The sequence below is a fragment of the Helicoverpa zea genome, chromosome 30 (genome assembly GCF_022581195.2).
Source record: "Helicoverpa zea isolate HzStark_Cry1AcR chromosome 30, ilHelZeax1.1, whole genome shotgun sequence".
Classification (NCBI taxonomy): domain Eukaryota; kingdom Metazoa; phylum Arthropoda; class Insecta; order Lepidoptera; family Noctuidae; genus Helicoverpa; species Helicoverpa zea.
In genome coordinates, this window is record NC_061481.1 from 5,065,330 (window position 1) to 5,088,985 (window position 23,656).

At 40.4% G+C, this 23,656-nt stretch overlaps 1 protein-coding gene across 20 annotated transcripts; it reads right to left on the bottom strand.

Moving 5' to 3' along the window:
• Positions 1–6,289: 6,289 nt before the first annotated feature.
• LOC124644569 (mucin-22-like) lies at positions 6,290–19,725 on the bottom strand. Of its 20 annotated transcripts, none has more exons than XM_047184034.1 (18): positions 19,622–19,725; positions 18,092–18,217; positions 17,660–17,687; positions 17,147–17,170; positions 17,011–17,058; positions 16,532–16,621; positions 16,159–16,179; positions 15,736–15,825; positions 14,763–14,927; positions 14,205–14,258; positions 13,732–13,782; positions 13,245–13,289; positions 12,859–12,879; positions 12,645–12,692; positions 10,432–12,273; positions 9,430–9,501; positions 8,548–9,159; positions 6,290–8,178 (listed from the first exon to the last, which is right to left on the bottom strand). In XM_047184034.1, the coding sequence occupies exons 1-18, from the start codon at positions 19,655–19,657 to the stop codon at positions 6,368–6,370; spliced, it is 5,184 nt and encodes a 1,727-aa protein (XP_047039990.1). In that variant the 5' UTR covers positions 19,658–19,725; the 3' UTR covers positions 6,290–6,367. The 20 variants fall into 20 exon arrangements, with proteins under 20 accessions (XP_047039990.1, XP_047039983.1, XP_047039989.1 ...); XM_047184027.1 differs by having other exon boundaries at positions 9,556–12,273; XM_047184033.1 differs by having other exon boundaries at positions 8,548–9,501.
• Between the last annotated feature and the right edge of the window lie 3,931 nt (positions 19,726–23,656).

The window sequence follows — 23,656 nt, forward strand, 5'->3', positions numbered from 1 at the left end:
GGTTTTTATTTTGGTCAAAAAGTACGCTAAAACGCTGCCAGCCTCTTGGGTACACTCCCGGTGGCCAGCGATGAGGAGTTTTTTGATGCAATTTTGTAGTTATTAATTGTGTATTTGTTACTTAAGTTTGTATATAGCATGTAAATATAATAAAATCGTAGCTTTAAAGTATCTATCTTTACATAATTATGTGTATTTTGCTTTTCAGTATTTACCAAAAAAAAAATCATAACATCTAATTATGTAATTACCTACATTCTATGCAGATAGATAAATCTATCTATCTATTTATAACTAGCGACCCGCCCCGGCTTTGCAGGGGTATATTATTTAAGAAAGAAAGAAAGAAAAACCATTTATTTAACACACAAATGACGCAGAAAACAAACACACACAAATACAAACAATTAAAACAATGGACAAAACAAACAGTGAAACAAAAAAGAAAAGCGCTGCAGCTGCGTCACTTATGCGTGAAAAGGGGCAACGCTCAGCATAATGCTGTGTCTCGCACACGCAGGCACGAGACAACAGCGCTGGTTTTCAGCGCTGACCCACCCATTTCAGTAGTTCCCCACAATTTTATTGAATGTATGTTGTTATAAATACAAACCTTCCTCTTTAATCACTCTGACTATTAAAACACAACCGTATAAAAATCCGTTGCGTAGTTTTAAAGATTTAAGCATACATAGGGAGCATATAGAGGCAGAAAAAGCGACTTTGTTTTATGCTATGTAGTGATGTGGTTTGTAGCGTTTTCTTTTCACAAGATATTATGACTTATGAAAGTTGATTTTAATTTATTTAATCTTTTTGGTATCATTATTTATAGTAATAAACTACTTTCACTGTTAAACATTGAAAGTACCGACATATATCCCTGAAAAAAGTATATAGAAAAATCTTCCACTTACCTTATCAAGTTTGCCTTTAACAATATACGGTATAGCCGGCACGTGCCCAAAAATTCCCGGCATCATGGCGTTAGCTATAATCAGTTTGACCGACTTCTCACTTTCTCCACAACCACAGCAACAGTGACACTTTTTCACACTATTCTCACTTTTTACGCCACTTTCATTATTATTTTTCATATCACTTTCATTAGTTTTCTCGACTTCTTTGAATAGTTTCGGTTTTTTACTAAATTCTCCGGGTAATTCTAGTAATGGTTGACGCCGTTTCAAGTCTTTCGGTGTTTCTAGTAAATAGGTTTTTGGTTTTTCACTGTTTTCTGTCAGTTGGTTATTTTGTGAATTGCCCGATATGAATGGGTGTACGAGCAGAGTTTTTGTTGCTTTTGGTTTTTGGTTTGAGGCCCCTGGAAGGGCCTCAAAAGGCCTTGTTGAATCCAATTTGGTATTTTTTTTTATCGGGTTTTAGACAAACGTTATTGAAAGTTCGTTGATTTGTCCATTTTTTTTTTTGGTTGTGTGTTAAGTTTTAAAGATAATATTTTGTCCAAATTCAAAAGTATTATTAATAAGAAACACTACAATTTATCAACTTTTAAATATTTTGGATGAAATTATATTTTTTATTTATTTTTTAAAAAGCTTGTTTACCAACAAGAATATTATTTGTCCTTTTAATTAGTTACATAATTATCAATTCTAAGTCCATTAAAAAACGATAGTTTTGTCCATTATTTTTTAACTAATGTCTATTTTAATTCATCTAACTGTTTATTTATAACACATAAGCACTTTTCTTTTCAAAACACAGAATTCACAGTTTTTCAAAAAAGTCCACGTAAATGTTTTCACAAATCAATGTACACAATTCCAGTTAATTGAACACAACACTTTTTCAGCGAAAATTTTGTAATTTTTTTCACCAAAAACTTGATCCGTAACTCTCATTTACATCAAAGGTCAACAACCTTTACAACCTTGAAAGCACGTGACCTCTGTTTGTAAACAAACAAACAAGCGAAAAAACAATTGAAAAAACAAGACAAAAAACAACACTGAAAAAATCTGTCAATTAAATCCAAAATCACTGTGTATTTTTTGTTGCAAAACTATTGACAATTACATAGTTATTTCATAAAATTGGTTTAAAAACTACGGAGAAAATTTCAGCACGTGCTTTTCTCATGAAGTCGCGTTCTCAACTAAGCTTCGAAGACAGATTTAGGGGTAGGCGGAGCTTTTAGTAGGCGGGGTCTGAAACCACGCCTACGTCTCTGAAAATCTAAATTATTTCATTGTCTAGACTGAACAAAATGGCGGACTAAGATTTTGATGATATTCGTGTGAATTTTAGTGCATAGTTTGAACTGTATTAAGTTAAATCCCGAGCCTTTTCCCAACTATGTTGGGTTGGCTTCCAGTCTAACCGGATGCAGCTGAGTACCAGTGTGCCACAAGGAGCGACTGCCTTATCTGATAGCATCAACTCAGTTACAGTTCGACAGTTCAATAAAAGTTTGATTTTCAAAAAATTCCGATACTCAAAATATACATGAATTTAAAAACTCGGAAGTTCTGTCTGAAAGTCGGAAATCGGTCAGCAAAATTTTACTGGCCTGAAGACATCGAGTTCCAGAGCGATTTAGGACCCAAATCATTTTTAAGAAACTTACATATATCTCACTTTCAGCTTGATGACAGGCGGAAAAAACAATTACTATAGTTCGGCCATTCAGAGAATGCGTTCCTGACACGTCGCGATTGAACTGACGACGTAACTTTGCAATGGCGTTGCAGTTACGATAAAAATATTTTTGCTGGTTGTTTACCGTTTTAACAATTGAGGAGCATTAAAACAACATTATTATATCAATAATCAATGAATGTTATAATTTTGTGCCAAACTGAGTGTCAAATAACTTGGTAAACAATATTTTTCTAAATCTATACTGCGCTATTACAAGGTTATGTCAGCGGTTTATATTTTGTAGTGCTGTGCTAAAAATAACAGGCAAGTATCGTAATCTGTTCTTATACAGTTATAATATAAAATAATACGTTTTGATTTTCTTTTTAAGAATTGGAAAATAATGGACTATAAGACTTAATTATAACTTTTATGAAAAATAAAAATAAAACTATGACCAAACCGCATTTTTATACTTAGATTAAAAATGGTAACCCCAAATGGCGTTATGGGCCGCCATTTTGTGACGCTAAAACAGTCGTCCGTTGTCGTTTCGTGCGCATAGACCACGTTTTTCAAGTGTTTTCGATCTGTTTTTATTTGATTACCCGGCTTTTGTTAGACCGAGATATCAGGATTGATTCTGTTATTGATAATAATATAATTATACATGTAGGCGAAGATGATGATGAAGACACCACCTCCTCAAGCAAATCGGAGTCTGATTAATATTCTGTTCGCACATTCAATTCAATGTACTTGTAACAAAGAATAAATAAAACAATTTTATTATATGAATATTACCTTTTTTTGGTTTCCACTTAAATAACTAAAATATAAAACAAATGATTCCGCCAATTTAAAACGAAAATAATCTTAAAATAATGCGGCGGTTCATTTTGAAGGAACGGTAACGAACTCAGTGTTATGTTGTGCCCATCACTAGTCGTGACTAACTGATAGGTGTCAGGAACGCATTCTCTGAACGGCCGAAGTATAATAATAGAGAAATTAATTACAAGCAGTCAAAAATCAGTGAAAAGCTGATTTTTCAATTGTTTTCTTTAATTTTTCTCGTTTCTTCGTTCATTAGTATTCATGAAGTATCTTTGTTAAATCAATAGGAAAAGGAAGCGGTCGCCTACTGAATTTTTAAACAGACTTTCTTGATGTTTTATAAAACATCTTTTTTGGGGTTCCGTAGTTAAAATGGAACTCTTTTAGACAGTCCGTAAACATACAAATACGAGTACTCAGCTGCATCGGGTAAGAGGGGAAAACTACCCTAATATTTTTATTTTATTTTTTTATTACAGTTTTTGCACACATTAAAAAAAAAAAACAATGTACAAAGGCGGACTTAACGCCATAGGCGTTCTCTACCAGTCAACCTTTAGGTGGAGGAGAAATTTTTGGGAAAAGGCTAGGCAGATGATGATTGCTAAGTACATTTAAATAGGCACTTAACTAAAGGTAGACAATCTTGACAGGACCTTTTACACAAATACCTAAATATTAAACAATTAAACTACTGCTTAGCCACATTTTTATTTTTAATACTGAGTTTTTAAAGACAAGTGGAGAATAGAATTAGACTGAAAGCCACCCTGAACACCTGAGAGCACCCAAAAACTGCAGACTAAACAGTCGGCCGACAATTGACCCGTTTTTTAAAGAAAGTCTTGATTCCAATCAAACTCTTCAGTCGGTCTGATACCGGCTAAATACCAGCCCCCTTACTTATAAAATCTCTAATCACCTTCTAAGCAACGTTTTAACTATAGTTCGGCCATTCAGAGAATGCGTTCCTGACACGTCGCGATTGAACTGACGACGTAACTACATTCATTGATTATTGATATAATAATGTTGTTTTAATGCTCCTCAATTGTTAAAACGGTAAACAACCAGCAAAAATATTTTTATCGTAACTGCAACGCCATTGCAAAGTTACGTCGTCAGTTCAATCGCGACGTGTCAGGAACGCATTCTCTGAATGGCCGAACTTATAATCACTACTTAAAGTCTTAAGCATTGATTAAATGTTAGTTAAGACATGATTAAGCAACGTTTATAAGTAAGAATTTTGTTAAGCAGCCCTTAAGTATTACTTATATTTAATTCACGTTTATAAGTAAGGCTGCAGATCTTTGTAATGTGCGTACTACCATTCATCTTCATACTGATTTATGAGCTATCTACAAACTATCGGCCGACTAAAACTTTGCAGTGTGTGGCTACTCTAATGGTTCTAGTTACACGGCTCATAAAATCTTGGGGTATATTGTACCCTTAAAATGACCAAACCCATCACTTGTAATATCGTCTTACTTATATGAAGGGTCAAACTAAGCCCATATAGTTAGATTTGATAGCTTATGACCATTGAGAGGGTTAAAATGTATGTATATGATCCTGTTGGTCTTGTTTGACTGCGGAACTAAGTGTCTAGGGTTCGATTCCCGGTATAGTGAATATTTGTGTGATGAAAATTTTTGTTGACTTTGGTCTGGGTGTTATGTCTTCTACAGTATAATAATATTATATAGAGGAAATTTTGTATTGTATGCTCATATAATACTAGCCGTTTTCCCGCGGTTTCACCCGCGTCCCGTGGGAGCTACTGCCCGCACCGGGATAAAATATAGCCTATGTTACTCGCAGATAATATAGTTTTCTAATAGTGAAAGAATATTTTAAATCGGTCCAGTAGTTTTTGAGTTTATCCATTACAACCAAACAAACAAACAAAGTTTTCCTCTTTATAATATTAGTATAGACAATAAGTGCTCTAAAAGTACAAAAACGATTTGAAAAATTCTTTCACTGTTGGAATGCTTCAATATCAACGAGTAAAATAAGTATGCTACAGTTTGTCTGTTACGAGAAAAAGTACTTACATCATTTTATAATAACTACTCTATAGATCTCTGACTTTTTTCACTGTTTACTGTTTTTTTAAAAAAAAAGCGTGAATCAAATCTTTTTCAATCTGATACCGGCTAAAAACATGATCGTTGCGTACTGATTTACGAACTCAAACTATCAGCCTACTAAAAGTTTTCAGTGTGTGCGTACTCCTATTCGGTCATTGGTATCCAAGATTTACCCAGAAAGTAAAAACTTAGAAATTGCCTCGAGGAAGTATAGATAGGATAATGCCCTCCTAGCCGATTATCGGCCACAGTAGTTAAGTATATAGTTTTCAGAATATATACAGGGTGTGTCGTACCTAATCACATTAAATCCTGTCACATATACTTTGTGATATTCTATGGCTAATTGTAAAAAATAAACCTAATCCATTCAGAGGTTTAGCCACAGGAGTATTTTCCGTTTTTATAATTTACAATTATCATGTGTAAAGCAGAGACGAACTTCGAACGAGTATCGAATGTTTTGAGCAGTTGATAGCTGTTTTCAAGGGAGAATTTTCGTTGTTTGTAATGACCGACTCTTATATGGTGTTCTAATTCTCACACATTTTAGCTCTATTTACTTTGTTTGGAAAATTATTTCTTTATTTTTACGTATTTTATTTTTTTCTTTGTGCTTATCGACATTGTATATTTACCAGTTTACTATATAGTTTTTAATTTAATGTGATTAGGTATACACTCTGTATAATAGATATGATAAAACAATACATAGATATAGGGTAGAAAAATAATAAAACAAAAACCGATTCAAATGCATCACCTATATTTCTAAAACTTACTACCTAAAATACAATTCATCATTGCCTTCAAGTACCTTTAACTCTTTAATTTGACGAGTAAGAATAGCTACTGTCTGAGCTACTCTTCTTTGAAGAATGACTGACGTGGTGATGCTTCTGAGAGTGGAAAGAGCCATCAGAGCTGGTCTCCGATTTGCTTTCATCAGCTACACTACTGTTACTCTCAGCATCATTCGACGATTTCTTCTCTACCTTAGAGTAGGATCCATCACGGTTCTTCCTCTCTTCTGAGTAAGATGAAGAGGCTGAGTTACCTTCTGATTCTTCCACTTTAGAGCCAGAAGCTTCGATTGTCTTGCCATTTTCTACTTTCTTCTGATTATAGCTGTCTTCTGAGCCGTCTGAGAAATCGCTACTTTCGTTGGTTGATGAAATCTTTGTATATTCATCTCCATAGCCGTTATTTGAACCTGTACCAGAGTTAGCTGATCCGGAACCTGTGGCTGATGAGGATCCTGTATTTGATGAGGAGCCTGTGGTTGATCCGGAGCCTGTGGTTGATCCAGAAGATGTGGTTGATCCAGTTCCTGATCCGGAAGATGTGCTAGATCCAGTTCCTGTGGTTGATCCGGAACCTGTGGTTGATCCACTTCCTGTGGTTGATCCGGAACCTGTGGTTGATGAGGAACCAGTGGTTGAGCCGGAACCTGTGGTTGATGAGGAACCTGTGGTTGATCCGGAACCTGTTGTAGATGAGGAACCTGTGGTAGATCCAGTTCCTGTGGTTGATCCGGAACCTGTGGTTGATCCACTTCCTGTGGTTGATCCGGAACCTGTGGTTGATGAGGAACCTGTGGTTGATCCGGAACCTGTTGTAGATGAGGAACCTGTGGCTGATCCGGAACCTGTGGCTGATCCTGAACCTGTGGCTGATCCTGAACCTGTGGCTGATCCGGAACCTGTGGCTGATCCGGTTCCTGTGCTTGATCCGGTTCCTGTGCTAGATCCGGTTCCTGTGGTTGAGCCGGAACCTGTGGTTGATCCAGAAGATGTGGTTGATCCGGTTGTTTTGGTTGTTCCGGAGCTGGTTTGGGAACCACCTTCAGTTACAGTCTTCGTGGTTGATGTAGATCCGGTTCCTGTGGCTGATCCGGTTCCTGTGCTTGATCCGGTTCCTGTGCTTGATCCGGTTCCTGTGGTTGATCCGGAACCTGTGGTTGAGCCGGAACCTGTGGTTGATCCAGAAGATGTGGTTGAGCCGGTTGTTTTGGTTGTTCCGGAGCTGGTTTGGGAACCACCTTCAGTTACAGTCTTCGTGGTTGATGTAGATCCGGAACCTGTGGTTGATGAGGAACCAGTGGTTGAGCCGGAACCTGTGGTTGATGAGGAACCTGTGGTTGATCCGGAACCTGTTGTAGATGAGGAACCTGTGGTAGATCCAGTTGCTGTGGTTGATCCGGAACCTGTGGTTGATCCACTTCCTGTGGTTGATCCGGAACCTGTGGTTGATGAGGAACCTGTGGTTGAGCCGGAACCTGTGGTTGATGAGGAACCTGTGGTTGATCCGGAACCTGTTGTAGATGAGGAACCTGTGGTTGATCCGGAACCTGTGGTTGAGCCGGAACCTGAGGTTGATCCGGTTCCTGTGGTTGATCCGGTTGTTTTGGTTGTTCCGGAGCTGGTTTGGGAACCACCTTCAGTTACAGTCTTCGTGGTTGATGTAGAAGCGGAACCTGTGGTTGAGCCGGAACCTGTTGTTGATCCGGAACCTGTGGTTGATCCGGAAGATGTGGTTGATCCGGTTCCTGTGGTTGATCCAGAACCTGTGGTTGATGAGGAACCTGTGGTTGATCCAGTTCCTGTGGTTGATCCGGTTCCTGTGGTTGATCCGGAACCTAAAGAAAGACAGAAAGAAAAATTATTTATTGACACAAGCCATACATACACATAGAAATAAAAAAAAAGTAACAAAAGGTTGCGCCAAATAGGTCCAGTTCAGCATTATGCCAGACAACTAGTGTCTGACGCTGGTTTTCAACTGGACCTATGAGGACTTGCGGGTGTCGAACGGTATGAAATGATTTATGCTCCAAATCGGGCCCCTGGAATACTCAATTTAAGCTGTGAGAATACACTACACACATTACATACACGTTAGCCTCACACATTGTCATAAAATAAGTGGGCAATATAAATAAGATTAGATCCATTTCTTATTGATATAATTTAAAATGATGGCGATTGATTTAAACTTATGGTATTACCTGTGGTTGATGAGGAACCTGTGGTTGATCCGGAAGATGTGGTTGATCCAGAACCTGTGGTTGATCCGGTTGTTTTGGTTGTTCCGGAGTCGTTTTGCGAACCACTTTCAGTTACAGTATTCGTGGTTGATGTAGAACCGGAACCTGTAGTTGAGCCGGAACCAGTGGTTGATCCGGAACCTGTGGTCGAGCCGGTTTCTGTGGTTGATCCGGTTGTTTTGGTTGTTCCGGAGCTGGTTTGAGAACCACTTTCAGTTACAGTCTTCGTGGTTGATGTAGATCCGGTTCCTGTGGTTGATCCGGAACCTGTGCTAGATCCGGTTCCTGTGGCTGATGCGGAACCTGTGGTTGAGCCGGAACCTGTGGTTGAGCCGGAACCTGTGGTTGATGAGGAACCTGTGGTTGAGCCAGAACCTGTGGTTGAGCCGGAACCTGTGGTTGATGAGGAACCTGTGGTTGAGCCGGAACCTGTGGTTGATCCGGTTGTTTTGGTTGTTCCGGAGCTGGTTTGGGAACCACCTTCTGTTACAGTCTTCGTGGTTGATGTAGAACCGGAACCTGTGGTTGAGCCGGAACCTGTGGCTGATGCGGAACCTGTGGTTGAGCCGGAACCTGTGGTTGATCCGGAACCTGTCGTTGATCCGGTTCCTGTGGTTGATCCAGAAGATGTGGTTGAGCCGGAACCTGTGGTTGATCCGGAACCAGTGGTTGATCCGGAACCTGTGGTCGATCCAGTTTCTGTGGTTGATCCGGTTGTTTTGGTTGTTCCGGAGCTGGTTTGAGAACCACTTTCAGTTACAGTCTTCGTGGTTGATGTAGATCCGGTTCCTGTGGTTGATCCGGAACCTGTGCTAGATCCGGTTCCTGTGGCTGATGCGGAACCTGTGGTTGAGCCGGAACCTGTGGTTGAGCCGGAACCTGTGGTTGATGAGGAACCTGTGGTTGAGCCGGAACCTGTGGTTGAGCCGGAACCTGTGGTTGATGAGGAACCTGTGGTTGAGCCGGAACCTGTGGTTGATCCGGTTGTTTTGGTTGTTCCGGAGCTGGTTTGGGAACCACCTTCTGTTACAGTCTTCGTGGTTGATGTAGAACCGGAACCTGTGGTTGAGCCGGAACCTGTGGCTGATGCGGAACCTGTGGTTGATGAGGAACCTGTGGTTGATCCGGTTCCTGTGGTTGATCCAGTTCCTGTGGTTGATCCGGAACCTGTGGTTGATCCGGTTCCTGTGGTTGATCCGGTTGTTTTGGTTGATCCAGAGTCGGTTTTGGAACCACTTTCAGTTACAGTCTTCGTGGTAGATGTTGATCCAGTACTTGAGGTTGATCCGGTTCCTGTGGTTGAGCCGGAACCTGTGGTTGATCCGGAACCTGTGGTTGAGCTGGTTTTGGTTGTTTGGGAACCACCTTCAGTTACAGTCTTCGTGGTTGATGTAGAACCGGTTCCTGTGGTTGATCCGGAACCTGTGGTCGATCCAGAAGATGTGGTTGAGCCAGTTCCTGTGGTTGATCCGGTTCCTGTCGTTGATCCGGTTCCTGTGGTTGATCCAGAAGATTTGGTTGAGCCGGAACCTGTGGTTGATCCGGAACCACTTTCAGTTACAGTCTTCGTGGTAGATGTTGATCCAGTACTTGAGGTTGATCCGGTTCCTGTGGTTGAGCCGGAACCTGTGGTTGATCCGGAACCTGTGGTTGAGCTGGTTTTGGTTGTTTGGGAACCACCTTCAGTTACAGTCTTCGTGGTTGATGTAGAACCGGTTCCTGTGGTTGATCCGGAACCTGTGGTCGATCCAGAAGATGTGGTTGAGCCAGTTCCTGTGGTTGATCCGGTTCCTGTCGTTGAGCCGGAACCTGTGGTTGATGAGGAACCTGTGGTTGAGCCGGAACCTGTGGTTGATCCGGTTGTTTTGGTTGTTCCGGAGCTGGTTTGGGAACCACCTTCTGTTACAGTCTTCGTGGTTGATGTAGAACCGGAACCTGTGGTTGAGCCGGAACCTGTGGCTGATGCGGAACCTGTGGTTGATCCGGAACCTGTGGTTGATCCGGAACCTGTGGTTGATGAGGAACCTGTGGTTGAGCCGGAACCTATGGTTGATCCGGTTGTTTTGGTTGTTCCGGAGCTGGTTTGGGAACCACCTTCAGTTACAGTCTTCGTGGTTGATGTAGAACCGGAACCTGTGGTTGATCCGGAACCTGTGCTTGATGTGGAACCTGTGCTAGATCCGGTTCCTGTGGTTGATCCGGTTCCTGTGGTTGATCCGGAAGATGTGGTTGATCCGGTTGTTTTGGTTGTTTCGGAACCACCTTCAGTTACAGTCTTCGTGGTTGATGTGGATCCGGAACCTGTGGTTGAGCCGGAACCTGAGGTTGATCCCGTTCCTGTGGTTGATCCGGAAGATGTGGTAGTTCCGGAGCTGATTTGGGAACCACCTTCAGATACAGTCTTAGTAGATGATCCTTTAGTCGTGGTTGTTCCAGAACTCGTGGTTGATCCGGAGCTGGTTGTGGAACCAGAGCCCGTAACAGTCGTAGATGAACCGGAGTTGGTTTTGCTAACGTCAGTGGTTGATCCAGCCTTGCCTTGCTTTTGTTTGCCCTTGTTAATCAGATCATTGATCAATTTCTTCTTCTTTTCGATCTTATCGGAATCATCGTTTCCGTTCACATCGTCAGATAAATCAGATCTTTTGTGTTTCTGACCAGCATTACCTGTGTTGTTATCAGAATCATTGTCAGAATTGTTGTTAGAGTTGTAGGTTTGAGATTCTGAGTCAGTGGTTGATCCGGAGGTGGTTTGGGAACCACCTTCAGTTACAGACTTTGTGGTTGAGCCGGAACCTGTGGTTGATCCGGTACCTGTCGTTGATCCGGTTCCTGTGGTTGATGTGGAACCTGTGGTAGATACGGACTTCGTGGTTGATCCGGAGGTGGTTTGGGAACCACCTTCAGTTACAGTCTTCGTGGTTGATGTGGAACCGGAACCTGTCGTTAATCCGGAACCTGTGGTTGATCCGGTTCCTGTGGTTGATCCGGAAGATGTGGTTGATCCGGTTGTTTTGGTTGTTCCGGTGTTGGTTTGGAAACCACCTTCAGTTGCAGTCTTCGTGGTTGATGTGGAACCTGTGGTTGATCCGGAACCTGTGGTAGATCCGGTTCCTATGGTTGATCCAGTTCCTGTGGTTGATGAGGAACCTGTGGTTGATCCGGTTGTTTTGGTTGATCCGGAGTTGATTTGGGAACCATTTTCAGTTACAGTCTTCGTGGTTGACGTGGAACCTGTGGTTGATCCGGAACCTGTCGATGATGTGGAACCTTTGGTTGATCCGGAACCTGTCGTTGATGAGGAACCTGTCGTTGATGAGGAACCTGTCGTTGATGAGGAACCTGTGGTTGATCCGGTTGTTTTGGTTGATCCGGAGTTGATTTGGGAACCATTTTCAGTTACAGTCTTCGTGGTTGATGTGGAACCTGTGGTTGATCCGGAACCTGTGGTTGATGTGGAACCTATGGTTGATCCGGTGTTGGTTTGTGAACCACCGGCAGACACAGTCTTCGTGGTTGTTCCGTTGTCAGACTGGTTTTCATCAGAATCGTCGTCATCGTCATCATCATCATCATCGTTTGCTTTATTGAAGTCTTGGTCGGTACACTTCTTCACGCCAGATAAAAGCTGTTGCTGGATTTTGTATGATGAAATTTGGTTCAGTTGGTCTTGGAAGATTGATAGATCTGAAAATACAATAATTCTTTGTTAATGTTACCGGATTAGCAAGTTGAAGTGGCAATGGGCTGGCCATATTGCTCGCAGAGCGGATGACCGATGGGGTCGAAAAGTACTGGAGTGGAGACCACGGACTAGCAAGCGCAGCGTAGGACGTCCACCAGCAAGGTGGACAGACGACCTTATAAAGGTCGCCGGAAGACGCTGGATGCAGGTCGCCTCCAACAGGTCTCTGTGGAGATCTAAGGGGGAGGCCTATGTGCAGCAGTGGACGTCCTATGGCTGAGATGATGATGATGATCAAAAAATATGATTTGAATATTCTTTGAATATTTTTTCAGATAAAGAATATATGTATTTTAGATATAGTTTAACTTACCTAATCCTACATTAACGACATTCTTGTTAGAACCAAGGCGGAGGAAATCTGAAAAGATAATCACAATTTTAGTTTTTCTTACAAAAAATTATTATTTTTGTACTTGTTCAAAAAATCAAAGTAATTTATCAAATAATACTATAGAAGCATTAAATTTTATTTTTTTAACGTTAACTTTGAATTATTATCAAATGTTAACATATGTTTTACTCACCAGCTAAAACGTATCCTCCAACTGAAAATTAAAATAGTAAAAATTAGAATAATTTCTTAATAAACATATTTTTAAAATAATAAATCATATATTTCACTAGCTTCTGCCAGCGGTTTCACCCGCTTCCCGTAGGAACTTCTCTACGAACCCGGATAAAAAAGTAGCCTTTAGCTTTCCTCGATAAATGGGCTATCTATTACTGAAAGATTTTTTCTAATGTAAAGCAATTATCTCAGGAAGTAATGGTCCAATTTGATTTTTTTCAGTGTTAAATAGCCCATTTATCAAAGAAGTCTATAGGGTATACTTTTTATCCATTTGCGCGAGGTAGTTTATTACGGGACGCGGGTGTAACCGATGACGAATGCCAGTTCAAGTATACTCACGGCGTGGGTAGTAGGAGTTTGCGAGCCATCCCAATACTTCGGTCGCTGTAAAACAAAATAAAATAATATTAGAATACCTATTATTAATTAAACTTGTAAGCCAGTAAGTCTGACACCAGTCTAACCAAGGGGTATTGGGTTGAGTGGGTAACAATGTTGAGTAGGTCAGATAGGCAGTCGCTTCTTGTAAAGCACTGGTATTCAACTACATTCGGTTAGACTGGAAGCCGACCCCAACATAGTTTGGAAAAAAGCCTTGAGGATGATGTAATTAAACTTGTGTATATTAATTAATTAAACCCGGCTGTCATTTGAACACCTTTGGCAGACGGGTAGTCAGAAACCAGAAAGCCTGGCAGCCGGTCTGAAGGTCCAGAAGGTCGGACTACAGGTCTGAAGAGATCAGATGAACAGCCGCTCAATATGACACACTGGTACTCAGCTGCATGCGGTTATACTTTTAAACAAACCAATGATAGGTACTTACATTTTGCGAATACGGTGTTAACATCCTGTGATGACCAGGTCTTGACATCACCTGTAAATAAACAAATATTAGATAAATAAAAACGTATAAGTAGTATAAAAGAACATTTCGGCGCAATTAGGAGTCGAAGTATTCCTCCGGAAAAGCTCCCAGAAGACTAGATAAATTACTCAAATTACTAAAATCAGCGGTATATGAAAGCGAAAATATAAAATAATGGCACAAAACTAAAATCACAAACTTATTTGGATGATTGTTTTTCATCAATCATCATCAAAATTAATTGGTAAATGAGACAGTAATAAATGTAACTTTTAAACCGCATCGCTGTCAGCGGGGATCGTGCCCAAAAGGCTGGCTGCATTACCACGCTGGATGGCAGTAATTAATGTTTATACAGTATATACCTACATAGGTAAGTAATACACGTATAGGTAAGTTTTACAGTAAGTATATTGTTTTTAAATACTTACGGTCGAAAAGCTTAGCAACAACGACGATGGCGCTTGCGATCTTCTTTTCATATCCTGAAAGAAACAAATTCAATTAGCCAAACTTATATAGATGAGCTCGTGGCTAAATAATAGTCCCGCAGTCGATATATCAAAAGCAAAGCTATACAGGAATTGTCAACTTTCTCATATTTCTTTAATATCTTTTAAAATGTTCTCGCACAGGACATATTATAGTGCACAAGCATTTGCGCGAACACAGGTGCACTCACTATTCCCTCACTCTGATAGCCCGTGCTGCTTTTTAAAAGTATCTTAAAACCCACAAAGCGATTTCTTAAATCCGAGACACAGGGAACATTATGCGACTACCAGACTGATCTAAATTTTCTATACTAATTAATATAATAGAGAAGATTTTCTTTTTGTACCATAAAAAATTGATTTGAAAAATTCCAAATTCATTGTTGGAAATATATCCCCGAATAACACAGGATATATTTTATCCCGGTCTATCGGAACGTAGCCAAGTCGGTGAAAGTCGGTTCAAGAATCAATAAAAAACCATGTTTCTCTTACCATCCAAAGCCTGGATGCCACCCTTAGCAGCAAGGAACTGGTTGACCTTAGCCGAAGCATTCTCTAAGCCGTAACCCTTGATCACCAGAGCGGCATTGGAGTAATCACCAGCGTACGCCTTCCAGCCCCATTTGGCTCCGTAGTTACCGTTAGCGCAGATGTTGACTGAAAAATTATAAGATAATATAGTATTTAAAATATGTATCAAAGGCAATTTATGCATTTCCATGCTTAAATATAGTATGGGAATATCAAATTATATATACCACATCCTACTTATATTATAAATGTGAAAGTTTGTGAGAATGTATGGATGTATGTTTGTTATTCAATCACGCAAAAACGGCCGGACCGATTTGATTGAAATTTGGTATGTAGATAGGTGATACTCTGGATTAACACATAGGCTACTTTTTATCAACACAACACGCGGGCGAAGCCGCTGGCGGAAGCTAGTAGGTATATAATTAGACGTAAAATACTTCTGTCATTTATCTTGATAATAGTAAAACGAATTTAAGTTAATTTTGTTTGAAAATTAACGGATCATTAAGTTACGAACTAATGCTTAAGTTTATGGAGTATTTAAAAAAAAGTTTATGTTTGTAGAACAAATATTAAACTTCAATAACGCGGATTGCTATTAATGGGTAATATAAGGTGTAGGGCGGAGAGGCCTTCCATGTTTTTTTCTTTGAAGTTCTAAAAGTGCTGGTTCTTCAGCCTAATTTGAATAAACGTTTTTGAGTAAGTTATTCAATTACAGTTAATAATGAACATAAGCTATTTACAACCCATTAAACTCATTAATGAGCAGTCTATCTGTATCTCTTTTCTATTCTAACTCTCCCATAACGGACCTGCTGGAAAAAAAATCTTTTGAGATAAGCTCTGCTCATTTATTTTTTTTGTTATTTATTCGTATCTGTATTTACGTGTACATAAATAAATAAAATCTTTATATTCTACTTACTGTTAGCTTTTCCATCGCGAACCAGTCCGAAGTGAGAGCTTGACGGTTGTCCAACCACACAGTAGCTGATTCTAGCACTTGCAATTACCACTAGAAAGAAAATATATTGTTTTTAATACCTTCGTAGTTTTGTAGGAATACAGTGAAGGAAAGAAAATGGTGTGTTCTTAATGTTGAAATTTTTTTTTTTTAAGAGTAGTATGTGAAAAAAAAAGAGTATTGAGTTAGAAAAATCTTTCAATGTAGAAGTTGTGGAATTTTACAGAAATATTTTGTAGCTTCTATAAGAAATATGGTAAGAAGTCTAGAAAGAGATAGCAAAATATACAAGTAAACTAATTAGTATTGGGATAGAAAAATCTTTCACACACACACAACACATAGGTATTCATTTTAATTAAAAATAATAAAATTACTACTTACGTGATGAAAAGAGACTGCCAACTGAAAAAAGAATATTTACAATTAGTAAATTAACACAGTATATAAATAAAGTAAAGTTAAAGATAGACCTTTAGAGCTCTGCCTCACTAAGACGCCATGGCGACGTCGCTGGCAGCTACGTATCCAAGCAGTTAATATTAAATGTATGGAATCTAACTCACTTGGCGACGGTCTGGCAACGTCGCCAAATTGGAAGCGTAGCCACTAGCTACAGTTCCCCACGTGGCTTCTGGCTACTCTGGCAGCTTGGCGACGGTGCCTGTACACGGTAACGTGCACCTCGCTCACTCAGTCGCCAGTATGGTCGCCAGTCAGCGTGCGGTTGTATAGGAAGAAGAATTGTATAACTTACGTCCAGGAATCCATAGATTGATGAGACCACCGACTCCAGCGGCTGCCGTCAGAACTATATCCAAAGCATCATTCACTGATGACACCGCAGCTGCAAGAGATAATATACTTTAAATAAACAGTCTTAAGGTTCATTTTCATATCTCAGACACCAATGACTGTGTTTCAGATGGCACGTTAAACTGTAGTTCCCGGCTGTCGTTTAACATCCTTGGCAGTCGTTACGGGTAGTCAGAAAGTCTGACACTAGTCTTACAAAGGGGTATTGGGTTGCCCGGGTAAATGGGTTGAGGAGATCATATAGGCAGTCGCTTCTTATAAAACTCTGGTACTAAGCTGTATTCGGTTAGACTGGAAGCCGACCCCAACATAGTTGGGAAGAAGGTTCGGGAGATGATTATGAATTTATATGGAGCTTATATCAATATTCTATATCTTAGCGCTAATCAACAAAACTACTGCAAGATTTTAGAAACTTACTTCTGCCGCCAATCCATTTGAAGGCTTTGTAGGACAATGAGTTACGATCTACAAACAAAAGAAAAAATAGTAAGAAATAAATATTAAGAGAGGATTTTTTTACTTGAAAAGTTATAAAAATTAAAAGAATGCTTACCAGCTATTCCTTTGGCCAAGAATCCTGCAAATAGAATTAATAAATTAATAACAATGTCGATATGTTTTATTTTTGTTTTTATAAGGCCAAAATTCACAAACAACTTTTGTGAACAAAATTGATTTGAATGAAAATGCATAGTAAACAGTTTGTTTTAGATAAAACAAACATCCGAACAAGCGCAGCGTAGGACGTCCACCAACAAGGTGGACAGACGACCTTATAAAGGTCGCCGGAAGACGCTGGATGCAGGTCGCCTCCAACAGGTATCTGTGGAGATCTAAAGGGAAGGCCTATGTTCAGCAGTGGACGTCCTATGGCTGAGATGATGATGATGATGATGATGATGATGATGAAACATCAGAACCTCCTCCTTTTTGTGAAGTCGAATAAAAACTAACGTAAGGTTGTCTGTGAAATTGGGACCAAGAACTTTATTTTAAAAATGTATCTAGAATGTTTATAACAAGTAGTTATATCAACAATATTATTTAAATAGTCATAAGTACTTACTAAGACTGCTGAAAGCTACTGCATTTGCCTGTAATTAGAAAAAATAAAATAAAAATTGATGTTAAATTATTCTTATTCTTCTTATTCTTGTTGAAGTTCTATCTCTAGTAGCCAAGTCAACAAGAGATAGGATATTGAAAGCAACCCAAGTCTAGTATACTTCCTCCTGATCTCTCTCCGGTGGTGTCGGATTGTCGTCCCATCGCGCTATGAGAGTGAAGGAATAGTGAGTGCACCTGTGTCCAACCAAATGCTCGTGCTTTATAATATGTCCTGCGCAGCTGACTGATCTCCTTACATGAGAACAGCCGCCGTAGCCGATAATCGGCTTGCATCATCATCATTGTCATTGTATAGAACTAAGCCCTATCTCTAGTTACCAAGTCAATAAGAGGTAGGATATTGGAAGCAGGCCAAGTCTAGTATACTTACACCAGCATTTCCAGCGGCCGAAGCCCCGGCTGTGACCCCTGAACTTCCTGAAGAACTGACTGTCCAGGCGTAGGGCACTTTCTTCTTAATAGATTTGTGGTGGGGAGACCCTGCCACTATGGCCACCTGGAGTAGAAGAATGGTATGGTAAGATAAGCTATGCTATAGTAGATATCCCTACTAATATTATAAATGTGAAAGTAACTCTGTCTGTCTGTCTTAACGTATGTATTTTAGTAAGTTGATTAATTTACGGCGTCTTGTCGTTAAATCATCTGCAGAGGCGAGGTGTATGTTGATTGGTTAAAAGCTCTCTGAATAAATACTTGCTAAATGCTTATGTCACCGGAAAATAACAAGACTCGTAAGTTGATCAATTTTCTAGATAGTTGATCAACTCTCGGAAAATAATAAAAATTCGAAAGCTCGTGGGAATGTTCTACATAAAGGTACGTTTTGCGAGCTGCCGACTGCCACTGCCGACCGCACACGCCGCGACTGAATTAAATCGGCCAAAGCTGCACTAGTGGTTCGTTTGAAGCGGTAGCACCATGTGCGGTCGCCCTAAGATATCGATTATTTTCATGCAATCACGGCATCGGTGAACAGTTGCAGTCGGCAGCTAGTGTTCAAAAAGTACCTTAAATAAGCAAGCATGGCGTCATTGCCGCTTCCTTTTCAATTTTAAATATGGAATTCCAAAATATAATATTAATTTCTTTTTAACACGATTTTATTGTGTCGACCTGTATGTAACTATGTAATGGAATCTAAGGGTGCGTCCACATCTGGCGAATGCGCCGCGAATGCGCAGCACGCGAGCCGATCGCGAGCTGTCCGCGAGCTGCGCGCGTGCAGTCACTGCAATAGTTCGGTGCGCCTCTTTAGCGCAACTCACGCAAGGCTCGTATAGAGCGCGCGAGCGGCGCGCGATCTGCGCGCAATCAGTTCTCGCCCTTACAGTTCCGTATATTGGCTCAGTACTATCGAAGATGGCAGACGTCGCGCGCCGCCTGCGCGCCGCTCGCGTGCGGCGCTTAGGTCGCGCGCGAGCTGCGCGCGGGCGGCGCAGAAGCGGCTCACGAACAAAAATGCACGCGCGCAGCTCGCGGACAGCTCGCGATCGGCTCGCGTGCTGCGCATTCGCGGCGCATTCGCCAGATGTGGACGCACCCTAAGGTAACTAATTTAACCATCTTCCAAGGATCGTAGCGTCATGAACATTGTCAGCAATATAGCTTACAGATCAGAACAACGTATAGACTACATTTTATAAGGATGCGAGAAGAAGTTCCCTTAAAAAGCGGGTGAAACCGAGTGTAATTGCTGGGGAGTTTGTTGCGCCACTTCTTCTTCCCAGCAAAAACACGTAGGAAGTGGTGAAGGGTGGGCGTTTTGGGGGCTGTCTTTTGTAAATTCCTGACGTTCAAGAAGTATTGTCTTGCAGCCAAGTTTGAATACATTATTTTAGTTTTTTTTTTTTTTGTAAAGCTAGTCTAATTTAACCAAATAGTTAAAATTTGAACTCACCACTGCCAGGAGTGCAAGGAACTTGATAGACACCATAGTTTAAGTTTAAAAATTAAACTTTTGGGATATTTGACCCGGTACGGACCAAACTCCTACTATGATTTTAACTGAAATCTGTTTAGTATTTATACTTGAATTTTATTTGTTTAACACAATCAAAATCTCTTTAATATTTACTCAATTGGTTGTAAATTTAATATTTAATAATATACAAAGAAATTAAATTAATTTGTTTGTTCATATTGTCAGAATCATATACGATAATCAATATATTAACATAATGTACCTGCGTAGCCTTTCCCAACTATGTTGGTGTCGGCTTCCAGTCTAACCGAATGCAGCTGAGTACCAGTGTGCCAAAAGGAGCGACTGCCTGTCTGACCTCCTCAACCTAGTTACCCGTGAAACCCAATACCCCTTGGTTAGACTGGTGTCAGACTTACTGGCTTCTGACTACCCGTAACGACTGCCAAGAATGTTCAATGATAGCCGGGACCTACAGCTTAACGTGCCTGCCGAAACACAGTCAATGGTGTCTAAGATATACTTAGAAAGTACATACAAACTTAGAAAAGTTGCATTGGTACTTGCCTGACCTGGAATCGAACCCGCGCCCTCATACTTGAGAGGTTGGTTGGTTCTTTACCCATTAAGCCACCATGACAAGTATTAGAGCTCTGCCTCACTAGGAGGCCATGGCGACGTCGCCAGCGGCTCATGTCTGGCTACTTCTGGCATCCACATGTCGCCAAGCCGAATGGCTATGGCGTCTCGAAAGTCAATTGTTTACGTCATCGCTGAATAAATTGCATGCTGATTGGCGACCACATTGGCGACTGAGTGAGGGAGGTGCACTTTACCGTGTACATTATAGAGTGGCAACCGTGGCTATGTCGCCAAACTGCCAGAGTAGCCAGTAGCCACGTAGAGAACTGTAGCTCGTGGCTACGCTTCCAATTTGGCGACGTTGCCAAACCGTCGCCAAATGAGTGAGGTTCCATACATTTCAATATTAACTGCTTGGATACGTAGCCGGCGACGTCGCCATTGGCGTCCTAATGAGGCAGGGCTCTTATTATTTTCAGTATTTCTATACTGGAACAAAACCTCTTTACTGAAAATAAATCAGGCATCATCGCATGCTACAACTAGTTATCATTATTAGTATTATAAAGTCATTCAAACTATATAATATTTGTCAGTAATAAATCGTAATTTTCAGTTGTGTCAACATTTTAACATATTTTGGCAATTATTATTTCATTCCAAAACCAGATTTTATGACAAACGGTTGAATTTCAGTAAATAGGTATTAGCTATTACTAGTGGTACTATTTTAGTACTATTTGCTAGTGGGAACTACTGCCCGTACCGGGATAAAATATAGCCTATGTTACTCGGGAAGAGTGTAGCTTTCCAACAGTGAAAGAACCTTTCGAATCGGTTCTGCAGTCTCCTAGCTTTCCGGGCACAACAAACAAAAAAATGTTTCTTCTTTATTACATAAGTATAGATGGCGTTCGATTCCCGCAAAATACAAAAATTGTGCGCATGAAAATAAGTTTTTGATTTAGTCTGTGGTTTTCCTATTTATGGCACATATCATCATCATCATCATCATCTCAGCGATTGCACGTCCACTGCTCAACATAGGCCTCCCCCTTGGATCTCCACAGATACCTGTTGGAGGCGACCTGCATCCAGCGTCTTCCGGCGACCTTTATGAGGTCGTCTGTCCACCTCGTTGGTGGATGTCCTACGCTGCGCTTTCTAGTCCGTGGTCTCCACTCCAGCACTTTTCGGCCCCATCGGCCATCTGCGAGCATATGACCTGCCTATAAATTGCCACTTCATCTTGCTAATCCGGTGGGCTACATAAATGTTTTTATGTATAGGTACTAGCGGCCCCCTGTTTTTTCATCTGCATTCCAAGAACTTCCCGCACCCGGATAAATAGTAGCCTATTTATTTTCACAGGCTCTAGGTCAGCTTAGTAGGAATATAAGAAAATCTTTGACAGTCTTTACTGGCAGTCAACAGCCAGAAAGTCTGACAATCAGTCCAATCGTAAACGTCTTATGAACTTCTCTGTACACCCCAACTTTCTCAGTACCTTCCAGAGGGCCTCGCGAGGGACGCAGTCAAAGGCTTTTTCCAGATCAATAAAGCAGAGATACAAGTGCTGTCCCTGCTCTCTACTTTTTTCCTGGAGTTGACGGACTGCGAATATTGCCTCACAAGTTCCTCTGTCTGGTCTGAAACCAAATTGGGTTTCCGGCAGAATCTTTTCAGAGAGGTTCCTGAGGCGGTTTAGAAGTACTCTGGCGAAGACTTTTCCAGAGACAGAGAGCAGTGAAATACCGCGGTAAGAACCACTATTAAATATTTCCCCACTATTTAATGTATGGTATTATACATATAAACCTTCTCCTTTAATCACTCTATCTATTGAAAAAAGCCGCATCAAAATCCGTTGCTAGTTTTGAAGATTTAAGCGTACAAAGAGACATAAGGACAGAAAAAGCGACTTTGTTTTATACTATGTAGTGAAGTGCACTAACAATTTCAATGTTTTTACTGGGTCCAAACACAGCTATGATACCGTATTATTGTATTGTCATCAGAACTACATACAGCTGTCAATGTTCATGACGCTACGATCCTTGGAAGATGGTTAAATTAGTTACCCTAGATTCACATATAGTTACATACAGGTCGACCTAATCAAAGCGTGTTATATCAAGTCTAGTGGGATATGGTGACAGCATTTACGTCATAAAATGTTAACTGGGTTTAGGAGGTCAGATAGGCAGTCGCTCCTTGTGGCACACTGGCACTCAGCTGCATCCTGTTAGACTGGAAGCCGACCCCAACATAGTTCAGAAAAGGCTAGACAGCTGTAGATGATTTACGTCATAAAATATTGAACTCATTTTAAAAAAGTACGGAAAACAAATAAACAATAGTTTTACGTCATTTATCAATAATTTATGCAACTACGTCATGTACATTTTTAATTTAATATATTATTACAGCTAATTGTTAAATTAAATTGGCATGAAGAACCGAAAAATTATACTGTGCTTTTATCAGGGTTCCCTAAATAAAAATAATATCGTTATTTTCTGGCTTCCAACAATGGTTTTAATTGTATCCCGTTGTGTGTGCACAAATGCTCGTGCACTATAATATGTCCTGCACAGTTGACTGATCTCCTTACATCAGAACAGCCGCCGTGGACGACAAATCTACGCACGTTCTGCAATTACTGCGTAATTGAATCGAATTATATGAAGTTTTGAAGGAATTACAAACATTATATAAATATTTATTAGTAGGACTGTTACCAAGTTTCATTAAAATCTGTCCAGTTGTTGTTAGAGAGAAACAAACAGTCTTAGAAACCTTTGCTGTCACAATGTTGGTAGGGTGACACGTATTAACCTTTAGCTTCAGGACAGGTCCTATGGGTAAAATGAATTTCAAAATCTATTCGAAGTTACCTCCAATTATTATGTTTTGAGTTTTTTTCCATGGATTCCCGCTCATCATCATCATCATCATCATCATCTCAGCCATAGGACGTCCACTGCTGAACATAGGCCTCCCCCTTTGATCTCCACAGATACCTGTTGGAAGCGACCTGCATCCAGCGTCTTCCGGCGACCTTTATAAGGTCGTCTGTCCACCTCGTTGGTGGACGTCCTACGCTGCGCTTGCTAGTCCGTGGTCTCCACTCCAGCACTTTTCGGCCCCATCTGCCATCTGCTCTGCGAGCAATATGGCCTGCCCATTGCCACTTCAACTTGCTAATCCGCTCGCATGATGAAAAATATTTTTGGCGATAACTATTAAACCTATATTGTATTTTGTATTGCTTAAATCATTTCCCATTTGAAAAATTCTGACTTGACATAAAACGAGTCACGTTTCTTATGACGTCATTATCATTCAGTGCGAAACATATTTTGCTAACTAAATATTATGTAGCTAACAAAGACGAAATGCTTAAACAATTGTACCGATTAAAATCAT